The following is a 12515-nucleotide window of genomic DNA, read 5'->3' on the forward strand; positions in this document are numbered from 1 at the left end:
CCACAGACAACAAAAAAAAAAAAAAACAGTTACCGAATGCTCAATCATTGTAATTAACATATCTACCAGCCCTAATAAGCTCTTGCACCAAAATTAACCCTTTTTGGATTTCAGTTGTAACATAGTCAATATTATCCGATTAGGATTTAATATATTGTGTTCCTTTCAATCAGAATTAATAGTTATATATATTTAATAGCGACACATCCAATTTTAATCAAGTCAAATATCATCGTCATCATCATTCATTCCTAATTTTCACCAACCTAAATCCGAGTTTCTCAAAAACATAACAATGTCCCTTTCAACACCTGCAGTTGAATCAAAGACCCAATTCTCACCTCTGCCTCAAGACATTGAAGAACACCATGTTGAGATCAATGATGGTAACATAGTGAGGGTGGAGCCATGCGAAGAAGAACATTTGGATTGGGATGGTGCGGTGATTTTTCTACGCTTGATCATGACATCAATGTTGCTCATTGGACTTGCCCTTCACCAAAGGAAATTATACCAATCAACTTTTGATCCCATCCCACCCAAGTTCTTCCTCGACTCGTTTGAGGTTCCTCACCTTGAAGTTTCTGAGGGTGAGGTTTCGTCCACATGGGTCATGAACGTAACCATTTGGAACGTCATGAACTTCTCCGACATCAACATCATAAATCTGGAAGCGAGAATAAGTTACGAGGAAAACGAAACGCTGGCTGTGATCACTCCCATCATGCCACAATATGTGTTATCAAAGGAAGTTTCTTTGTTGGAAAATGGGGCGACAAAAAAGGTTCATTTAAATTTGAGTACGACTGGGTGGGAAGAGAACCAACCCATTGTGGATGACACAGTGGTTCAGGCCATTGATGAAGATATGCAACGAGGAACCACGAGGTTTAGTTTACATATGATTATCATAGGAGAGGTTTCGCTGGGCAATGGGTGGGTTCAAACTTTTACTATGCATCCTAAATGCACTGATTTAGTGGTAAAGGTTGTACCGGGTAACACAACAACAATCACTCACCATAGGCCTAAAGAATGTGTAGGTCTCGTTCAATGGGAGCACATTGAAAACACATTCTAATGTATTCTTGAAGTAAATAAAGTTTCATTTTTGATTGTTTTTCTTTCTCTTTTTATGTCTTATTTTTTCTAAATTCAATTTTTTTTTCTATGTTTTGATGTTCTAACATGTATATAATAACCAAACTAAATAAATGACTAATATTATTTAAGGTGAATTACCAGTTAAATTTTTTTTAACCGCCGTAATTTTAATAAAAAGAATTCAATTATAACAAAATATTGGGTGCAACTGTCCTTGCTATTCTACCTTTTATGTAGTAGTTAGTTAAATACATAATTACATTTTAAGACACCCATTTTTCTAAACAAACAAACTAATTAACACAAAATGTGAGACATCTAAGTCCTGTTGTTGCTAGAATAAGTGTTTAGACACTTGACATTGTCCCATTGCTTAACAACTTCCTTGTAACCCTCAAGCCTTTAAATTCATATATGTGGTTTTGCCGAATTCTCTCGAAACGTGTAGTTTTAAGTGACAGTGAGACGTAAAATAGTTTGATAAAAAATTGGATTGTGTAATGAAAACAGAGGTGCTGAAAGTAGAGAAAATCTAGACCAGGCCCAACTTCATTATATCCTTCATATGTGTAAGAAGAGCCCTTTTCCCTCTTATAAAAATAGAAACCTAAGGGTTTCCCCGTTTTCTTCATCATGCACAAAATGGAACCCTTTCCTTATCTTCTCCCTTTTCTACAAAAAGTTCTCTCCACCACGTGATCAAGTTTCACTTGTAGGGCTATTAAAATGGGTTATATCTCGTGGATCAACCTAGTCGAGTTCGGGTTAGATTGAGTTAAAATTATTTTACAAATTTTAATATATTTATGGTAAACAAGATTGACTCACCAACCTACATATAAAGGGTCACACAAGTGTTTTTTATTTTGTTGAGCTTTGCATTTGGGTTGGGTTGGATTGTTCGTAGTTTGTTGTTTCATAGTAATTTTGTATTTTCGGAGTTGCAATTTAACATCATTTTGGATTGTATCGAAGTTTATTTAGATTTTAGTCAAAATTATAGTATTTTTGTGACTAAAGAAAAAAAGTTGTATTTTTATTTAAGTGAGTTAGTGAGCTAACTCGTTTAACCTACCAATTCGTAGTGTGTTGGGTTAGATTCAAATTTTTTTGACTTGTTAATAAATGAACTAGATTGAATAAGCTCACTAAGTGGCCAACTCGCGGTGGACTGAGTAGGATTGGGTCAGGTGGCCCATTTTGAAAACTATACTCACTATGATTCACACCCCCAACCCTCTGACCAGCTTCTGCTAGTGACATCGGCGGCGAACGAGATCGGAAGTCACGCTAACGATGTGATAGGGCTTTCCCTCTCGGGCATCTGTCTTCTCTGACCATGGTCACCGCATAAGCTTCACTTTTCGTCACACCGTCTCCTGGGATCACTACTACTTGGGAATCGTCAGCGCCTATAGTGACCATTGCGTCGATGGTTTCAACCACCTCGAGGGGTCGCTCTGTGTTTGGAGGTCGCAGTCATGTCGACCATGGATCGCGACGGTGGAGCAGGTGAACCTCTGGTGAGAGTAGCACAGGCTAGGGAATTGAGATTTCTCATGAGGTGCAAGAGTGGTTAACCCCGTCTTGCTGTTGTTAACCTCCAAAAGCACCTAGATGTGGAGGCAATTCTATGGTGGAAATGGTTCATCCATTGTCATTGTGATAAAGCTTGTCCAGGTACAAATGGAAACACATGCAATTGATCTTTGTAAGAACACATATGAGTGCGGGAAAATATGATTATGTGTGGCATAATAAAATGCATACCTCTTATTACCTTTTAGCTTGTTGGAATAAACTTTTTGACGTGCTTTAATATGGCTTTTTAAAGTTGTATGTTTATGCCGTTTGATAATATAAGAGTTAGTTCACACAAGCAAAGGTGGATAATTGATATCTCTAAGTGAAAGCAATGCCACAAACTCCAAATAACACGATACTTAAAAAGAGAGAAAGCGATATTAGTTTATGTCAGGTTTATAAAGGAGGAGGTTTCACTTGGGAGATACCAATGAGATCTGAGCCTAACCACATAAGATACTGACACCACTCTCAACCCAAAAGCTTAAGGCAATGGGTTTATGGGTCTTTATTCTTATATAGTGCTCTACTTTCTCATTTCTGGTCAATGTGGAACTTAGACTTACACTTGGATTCCTAACAATCTCCCCCTCAAGGGTGAGTCCCTTCAACCACATTGGTACACTTCCCCTCCAGCGGAAGGGCTTTACCTGGAACCCTTACCTGGGACCTTGATACCACTTGTTAGATTTTACAGAGGAGGTTTCACTGGGGAGATACAACACCAATGAGATCTGAGCCTAACCACATAAGACACTAACACCACTCTCAACCCAAAACCTTAAGGCAATGGGTTTATGGGTCTTTATTCTTATATAGTGCTCTACTTTCTCATTTCTGGTCAATGTGGGACTTAGACTCACACTTGGATTCCTAACAGTTTACTGGACGTGGTTGTTCTAAGATTTGCAATTGTTGATGTGAAACCATTGTGAATGGTGGTGGAGAAGCAAGGTTAGTCCTAATTTTTCCAAATTCGCTTTTGGACCTGCTTCCTCTTGTAGCACTTAAGGTTGATGTTATTAAAGTAAAGGGAAAAAATTGTTTCTCCATCGATATTCAATATATTATTATATCAAAATAAAATGTAGAAAGATAACATTTTCTTAAAGAAATTGCAAATTTTTTACCATAAATGTTCATGGTAGTATGAGTGACACAATTTTAAGCTGCCATGATCTCACATAATAAATGTGGAGGCAAGAAAATGTTTTACTTTTGGCCTCCCAGTAGGGATCAAATGTTCTTATCGGGATTCGGTGGCTTGAGTGCTTTGATGGCCGGAATTGAATTCCTTGTTGCTCCAAAAGGGGGGAGATCCACCTGCAAAAGACCTTTCCATACTCAAGCCAGTAAGAGAGTATGGATTTTTTTAGAGAGAATGAGTTTGAATGATTGTTTTCAAAGTTAGTATTCAATGGAAGATATTATGTGTATTTATAGGGCCTTTCTGAGACTTGGATCCATATGATAATAGAGTAATATTAACGTTATAACAACTTACCTCAACTAAGTATAATACTAATAATGCGATATATAGCTTAATAAATATAATAAGGTGATATATTACCTGATATACTAAATATTCTGTTCATATTTAGTATAAGGGAAGATTATGATGTAATTTGTTAAAATTTAGTAGTAGGACGTGATCAAATTGTCGAGATTATCATGATTACCGTTAATATATGGATATTTTTAGAATATTTTGTGATCATAAGACTGATTGAACCTTTTTGGATCGTGTACCTATCAAGTCATATAGGTACAAAGTGAATTATTTTTAGTAAAATCTTATTCTTAATTTATCCTTTTGACATAAAATTAGAAGTCGGGGTTGTTCATAGTAGTCAAGGAGTTTGTCATTTAGAAATTGTGTGAAGCTTTGTTTGTAAATTTATTGGCAAATATTATTATAGTTATTATTCCATTAAAAAAAATCAAACCATCTCATTTTATAGAATTTTTTTTCTTAAAATGTTACATGTTCCTACGACCCCTAATAACCCCACTGTTGGAATCCTTAGATTTTGGTACTAGAAGTACTTCCAAAACATTTGTACAACTGTATGCTCTTTTCTTTAATTTTTTATATTCTATGTTTAATGTATTCACATGGAATCCCAAGTTTATTGTGCTTGAAATATTTACAACAATTCTATAAATGTAACAAATTTTTCATTTGGTAATTTTTTTTTCTTGGAGGAACCTATTTATAGAGAGATCTTGTCTACAAATTTGTTGTTAAAAGGTTTGTCTGTCAAAGTTGTTGAAAATCCATTTATGTTATCATTTTCGTTGCAATTACTTTTTGACTGAGACTTTGACCTATTTTTCTGCTGGAATCTTTTCTTCTGATGTTCTTAATTCTTCCTTCTCAACATCATTTATTCTTGTGTGTGATGCAACAATAGCAGCTTGAGAAATTTTGGATTTTTCCTTATGAGAATCTGACAACTGATTTCTTATATTTTGCTATTCCTTGATTTTATTTTATTTTTTGCAAAGATTCCATTTTTTAACATTTCTCATCATACACAATTTAGGATATGACCATACCTTAATCTTCTTACAACACTATGTTGCTTTATTAACTTATCATTTAACAGGAAATAAATTAATGATGATTTGATTTGACTTTTAACCCTTTCCATTATAAAGATAACTAATAAGGTCTTTAGGAAACAAATGATTAATAAAGTTTTCAAAATTTTGAGACATTAGTTATTAAAAAAGTGATATACACCTAAAACAAATCACCACAGGCAACAAAAAAACAGTTACCGAATGCTCAATCATTGTAATTAATATATTTACCAGCCCCAGGCTGCTCTTGCACCAAAATTAACCCTATTTGGATTTCAGTTGTAACATAGTCAACATTATCCGATTAAGATTTAACATATTGTGTTCCTTTCATCAGAATTAATATATATATATATATATATATATATATATATATATATATATATTTAATAGTGACACATCAATTTCAATCAAGTCAAATATTATCATAATCATCATTCATTCCTAATTTTCACCAACCTAACTCTGCGTTTCTAAAAAACATAACAATGTCTCTTTCAACACCTGCACTTGAATCAAGGACCCAATTCTCACCTCTTCCTCAAGACATTGAAGAACACCATGTTGAGATCAATGATGGTAACATAGTGAGGGTGGAGCCATGCGAAGAAGAACATTTGGATTGGGATGGTGCGGTGATTTTTCTACGCTTGATCATGACATCAATGTTGCTCATTGGACTTGCCCTTCACCAAAGGAAATTATACCAACCAACGTTTGATCCCATCCCACCCAAGTTCTTCCTCGACTCGTTTGAGGTTCCTCACCTTGAAGTTTCCGAGGGCGAGGTTTCATCCACGTGGGTTATGAACGTAACAATTTGGAACGTCATGAACAACTCCGACATTAACCTCATAAATCTGGAAGCGAGAATAAGTTACGAGGAAAACCAAACGCTAGCTGTGATCACTCCCATCATGCCACAATATGTGTTATCGAAGGAAGTTTCTTTGTTGGAAAATGGGGCGACAAAAAAGGTTCATTTAAATTTGAGTACGACTGGGTGGGAAGAGAACCAACCCATTGTGGATGACACAGTGGTTCAGGCCATTGATGAAGACATGCAACAAGGAACCACGAGATTTAGTTTACATATGATTATCGTAGGAGAGGTTCTCTTGGATAATGGATGGGTTCAAACTTTTACTATGCATCCTAAATGTACTGATTTATTGGTAAAGGTTATACCGGGTAACACCAGAACAATCACTCACCATAAGCCTGAAGAATGTGTCGGTCTCGTTCAATGGGGACATATAAAAAACATATTCTGATGTATTCTTGAGGAAAATAAAGTTTCATTTTTGATTATTTTTCTTTCTCTTTTACGTCTTTTTTTTTTTTCTAAATTCAAAAGTTTTTACTACGTTTTGATGTTCTCACAAGTATATAATGAAAAAAGTAAATGAATGACTAATTTTTAAGGTGAATTATCAGTTGAACAATTTTTACCCACTGAAAATTTAATAAAAGGAATTCAATTATAACAAAATATTGGGTGCAATTGCCCTCGCTATTCTAACTTTTATACTGGTTAGTTAAATACATAATTACATTCTAAGACACCCATTTTTCTAAACAAACCTAAACTAATTAACACAAAATGAGAAACAGCTAAGTCCTGGTGTTGTTAGAAGTCCTGGTGTTGTTAGAAGCAGTGTTTTGATTTTGACACTTGACAGTGTCCCATTGCTTAACAACTTCATTGTAACCCTCTGCAGAATCCAAAGCAAACTCTGCCAGTGAGCTAATAGCAACAGACATTCCAGCACAAAGCACCTTGATAGCAACTTCAGCAAGTTTTTCTGGAGCCATTACCTCTTCCACCTCACCAGCTTCCACTAGTTCCATGTTACCATTACTTTGTTTTGGTCCAAATGAGTTTCTCCTAGAATCTTCTCTCAACTGATGTGCATAGAGGGACCCCATTCCAGCTGCAAAAAAGTCCAAGCCATCAAGCACTGCCTTTTCTTGTATGGCATCTAGGCGCCTTGACCACTGAACACAGAGTCCAAACAAAGGGTGAGTGCCACTGGATCTGCGAGGAGAGCATGGTAACTTGGATGCATCAGGCTCAGATCTCATGCACCGAAGAAGCCATCCGGTTAGTGCATGAATGTAGGATCTTTGAGAAGTGATCCATGACTCAAAGGCGTTTCTCCAGTTCCTTAACTCAAATTCAAGATTGGAGGCTGAACGAGCTAGCCTGTTCGGATCTGTCATTAACATGGAAGACTGTTTTCTAGCATGTAGTTTAGAGTAAGTTCCAGCTAGAAGAATCTTAGCCTCATCCAAGGTTCTCTTCTGTTTCTGATGGCATTCTGCCATCACTTTCCACATCCTTTCCAACCTGTCATTTGCATAATTTAAGAATCAGCAACCAAAATGTAAGCAAATGTAGATTGTTTTCTTTAAAGTGTTGCTCATGTAAAAAGTAAAAACCAGGAAATTTGATGGCTCCACTTGGTGTTTTACTAAGGAAGATGATGACATTGACTGATAAAGGAAAACTCTAAACTAAGTGCATGTTTGGTTCTGCGTCAAAGTGATGTAGAATTGATTAGAATTGATTTTCTAACGCAGAATCAATAAGTGTTTGGTTTCCAAAATCAATTAAAGGGTAAAAATTTCATGTAGAATGAAAAACAACTAATTCTTGCTTCTGCGTTAGAGAATTGATTCAGCTGGAATCAATTCTCCAACACTGAACCAAAGACACCCTAAGTAAGCTGAAGGTAATGAAACATTTCAGAAATTTCAACTATATAAGTAATTGAGAATGTCTTTATCTGAAAATATTACAAGTATGTTTGAGGTTTGAAAATACTTGAAACTTCAACAGAAGGGGTTTAGTCTCATTTAGAAATCAAAGATATACATGGGGGCTTTTGACATTTATACATACCCTTGCACCAATTCAAGAAGTTGGGGATATAGCTCTTCATCCCTTAGAGTTTCGATTCGCCTTGAAATAGCTTCAACTGAGTGTATTGAAACTGTTATCTGGGTATCAAGATCTCTAATGGCTGCTCTTGCTTTATCTGCGCAAGAGGGGTCCTCTCCTTTTGCATCGAAGTTCCTGAGTTGCTTGCATTTCTTCTCATATGCAATTCGGATACGCTCCCCAGACTGTTGAAGAAGAAAGTGGCCACAGTAACAAATAAGTTTCCCAACAATAAAATAAAACTGTATGTGATCACAAGCATAATGACCTGTAACAATAATGAAAAATATAAATACTTTAAAAAGGACTATGAGAAAAAATAACTGAATATAAATTAAAATGTTCAATTTGATCTCTGCTGTCCTTTTTTCCAAATCCTGTCAATCATCTACTAAAAAGGTTTATGCCCAGTAGTTAAAGATATAATGCTTTTCATATTATGTTGAAGTTGAACCTCTTTTATGATTACTACATGAGAACTTATTTTGTTTGCTGTTTCTAGTAATAACCATAAGAGCCAAGAAGAGGAGTATTTTCCTTGATGAATCCAGAACATGAGTGAATCATTGATTTTGTTCATCTCTCAAGAGTAAGGCTATAAGAATATGAAGGAATTTGTACACGAAGAGTGCAGGAAAGTCTAACATAATTGAGAAATGAGCATAGGACTCAAGTTCTTTTCTACAGTTTTATTAGATTATATTTAAGTAGCAAAACTATCTGTTTCAAAGCACACCACCACAAAGAACTTCCCAGAAATCCTTTTCTATAAATTTGACTTCCTTACAAACATAATATAAGTTCAGTAGCATACCCTGACTTCTTCATAGAGTTTCTTCTCCCAGGTATTTAATCTGTCCAATGTGGAGTGGTGACTACCAGATAACATACAATGTTCCTCAGAGAGATCCTTTGTGCCATCACAACCTTCCTTGCCAGTGCTTGAACAATTTACCAAATATCGTGATGAAGAAGAGCGTGAAGAAGCTGATCGAATCAGAGCTACCGGGTTCAACAACTTTGATCCTGCAAATGAAATCTAACTCAAATTAATATTTATGAAACTTTACAGATAAACAAGACTGACAAAAGAAAAAGATTCAGTAAAATCAAATGAGGAATGGGAAAGATGAAAAATTATTTCTGGATATATGATTTTCATACTGAGATCTCTAGAAATAAGATTTATACAATGGAGTTTATTGTCAAACTTGAGGCTGCCTATTGATTCTTTTCCATTCATAAGGACTTCACTAATAATTGTAAAACATGGAAGTACACTTACAACAAAATGAAAATATAAACTGTTTTCTCTCATCAAACCTGAAAGTTCATTAGAAGTCAACAAATATTGAGATTTCTTGGCCTCTAACAATGCTGCAACATCATTAGCTGCATTGTATACGATTGTGAATTGAGTTTCAATGTCATTGATCACTTCTGCCATGCTTGTTGGCCTTCGGTTTACATAAACAGTAAAACCCGGTGTTTCTTCCACAGCATCCTTCTTACCAATTGTCATTTCTCTATGGCTAGATTCAATATGACCAGCTGCTTGAGCTTTTGATACTTCAAAACTTGCACTTCCATGAGCTTGGGAATCTTTGGCAACATGCTCAGTCTCATCTTCAACGTCTGTTTCTTCCTCCTCTTCCTCCTCACCCTCTTCCTCCTCCTCTTCCTCATCATCATCATCATCATCGTCGTCATCATCTTCAACATCTTCAACAATAACTTCTTCTTTTGAAGAATTCATGTTGGGTCTAGTTCTTTCTTCTGCTACATTTCTTTTTCCAACACCATCTTCATGTTCAGTTTCATCTTCTTCCAGGTCTGGTATTCCTTCTTCTTCTCTAACCTGCCTGAGTCCTCTGTATTCATCATCCGTTGCAGTGTGATCAACACTTTTTGCAGGATAGCCATAGCTGTCCAAAGACGAAAAGGGGTTCCAAAAAAAATCCCATTGGGAAGCTTGAGGTGAAGGGGGAGGGATATTAGGCCTATTATTGGGAGAATAGGCAAAAATTGAGGGATTCACTGGTGAGGATTGCATGTTGAAAAATCCATCAAAACCATACTGCTGCTGCATTGGAGGATAATATGTCTCAACACGTACCCTTTCCGGGGATTGAGGCCTTTCCTCAACTGAAATTGCTGGGTTACCACCAGGCCTAAGGTAATTCACTTTCAAAGTAGAGTTTGGTCCGATCCCAAACTCAATAGCTCCTGTTGTTGCAAAGGGTTTTGCTGATATGGGAATGAATCCTGGGCCACTTTTCTTCTTCACCGGTGTGAAAGGTGGGGTGATGGCATTGTCCAATGAGAACTCACGAGGTTCATCACCTTCAATGTAATCACGAAGTGCTGCTGAAACTCTTTTCAGAGATTCTATGTATGCTATGTGTCCTGTGGCCAACCGGGTCCTTTGCTCAACAGCTTGTTTGATGAACTTCTTTCTGTCTCTACAAAGCTGAACTGCTTCTTCATCATCTAACCTTGAATGTGAACATCCCATCTCTTCTTAGTCCCCTATGAATGAATGCCTCAAACTTGCATTGAAAAGGAAACAAAAGAATAACCTTTCTTTATGCCTCACCAGATTCATACAGAAACCATAAATCTGTCAAAAAAAACACAGAAGTTCAATAACAAGCATCAAAATTTCATCAATCATGAGTAACCCCAAAAACTACATTGGAAACAAATAAACCTAACGAAGATGCTAATGAAGTTGGATACTTTTCTTCATTTACAAGCCAGAAGAAGTTGATGAAAATACATGCATTTTTCAAACTTTTTCCTCTATAATATCCAGAAAATCAAACCATACCCTACCAGAATACAAGAAGTAAGCACACAACTTTACTTTGCATCTGTTTTTTTTTTTTCTTTTCCAAATGTAGAAACAAGCAGAGAAGATCAGCCTAAAGCCTCCCAGAAAACCATCTCCAAAATGAACAAAAAGGGGCAGACACTAAAGAACAAACTAAAAAAAGAACAAATGTAACTTGATAAATACAAATTTAGGAAAATTCATACATCAATAAAATTAAAAGAGAAAATCTCTGTCTGTCTCTCTCTCTGTCTTTGCCTCCCTCCTTGCTCTCTCTACACACTCACAACAAAAATACGGGTAAAATGCATAAAGAATAAGCAAATAAACATAAAACAAAGTACCCATTTTCAGCAAGACAGAATTTTCCATGATACCCTTTTTCAATTTCTTCCTTCTAACACAACCAAACTGTGTATATTGGTTAAAGATGAGAAGAACAAAATGAAAAGGAAGAAGAGGAATAAAGGGTTAGAAGGAAGAAGCGCAGGTGACAATGAGGTGAAGGAAAACGACAGTGTTTTGATGAGGAAGAGTGGTGGAAAAGGAATCAGTGACAGAGAGAAGTGTGTGTGAACAGAGAAAGACGTTGAGAAAAAGCAACTGTCAAAACAGGAGGAAGAAAAACAAGTATACTACAAGGAGAAAAGAGAGAAAGAGAGAAAGAAAAAGTGAGAGAAAATTGAAAGCTTTGGTTTTTGGTTTCAGGTTAAGGTTGGAGAGCTAATAAAGGAAGGAAGAAGAGAGCCTGAGAAGTGAAGGTGGGTGAGTGTTTGCCCTCCATGTTATACACAATTACAACAATGCCATAGGATTTTGGTTGAAGCTAACTAAATCACAAGTTTTGTTTTTTACTTTGGAAATTTTGGAGGAAAGAGACTGGTCAAAATGTGTGATTAGTGGGACCCATCATTATCATATGTCTAATAATGTTCTTTCCAACATTACATGTACCTATGAAGAAGATTAGCTATTATGTTTGACATGGTTCAATCAATTGGAAATTTATTGGATTTGGACAATTAGTTACATACTTGTCTTTTTTTAAAGTTGTTTAGAAAATTATAGAAATATTAATTGTGTTACTATTCTACTTTCTTTTAAATATGCCATATGATGGGTGAATTTTAAGAATAATTTTATTTTAATAATCTAGACCATACAACATAACATTAATTAGTTAAGCGGTTATTTTTCTTAAAACTCATTAGTAACAATTTACTTAATTTAATTTTTTAATAAATCTTCAGTTTACTTTATTTTTCAAACTAATTGATATTTATTTATTATCTTCTAATGAGTTTCTTTAATTATAAAAAAAAATATTCCTTTAAAAGTTGTTTCATCCAAACATTTGTCACTTACAGTCCAGTTGATAATTTTTTTTTCTTACAAAACATGTTAAGATGTAATTATTTACTAATAGCTAGGCAACTATCATGCATATCTTATTGAAAATAACTA

The 12515-nt window shown here is 35.5% G+C and overlaps 1 protein-coding gene across 3 annotated transcripts; it reads right to left on the minus strand.

Annotated features, from left to right (window-relative positions):
- Positions 1-6736: 6736 nt before the first annotated feature.
- LOC114164493 (uncharacterized) lies at positions 6737-11754 on the minus strand. 3 transcript variants are annotated; one of them, XM_028049193.2, is made up of 6 exons: positions 11429-11754; positions 11258-11326; positions 9542-10838; positions 9033-9244; positions 8180-8403; positions 6737-7624 (listed from the first exon to the last, which is right to left on the minus strand). In XM_028049193.2, the coding sequence occupies exons 3-6, from the start codon at positions 10731-10733 to the stop codon at positions 6889-6891; spliced, it is 2364 nt and encodes a 787-aa protein (XP_027904994.1). In that variant the 5' UTR covers positions 10734-10838; positions 11258-11326; positions 11429-11754; the 3' UTR covers positions 6737-6888. The 3 variants fall into 3 exon arrangements, with proteins under 3 accessions (XP_027904994.1, XP_027904993.1, XP_085523275.1); XM_028049192.2 differs by lacking the exon at positions 11258-11326 and having other exon boundaries at positions 11396-11754; XM_085667149.1 differs by having other exon boundaries at positions 11258-11754.
- Between the last annotated feature and the right edge of the window lie 761 nt (positions 11755-12515).

Source organism: Vigna unguiculata, chromosome 9 (genome assembly GCF_037176805.1).
Source record: "Vigna unguiculata cultivar grain cowpea cultivar isolate G323 ecotype 2 chromosome 9, ASM3717680v1, whole genome shotgun sequence".
Taxonomy (NCBI): domain Eukaryota; kingdom Viridiplantae; phylum Streptophyta; class Magnoliopsida; order Fabales; family Fabaceae; genus Vigna; species Vigna unguiculata.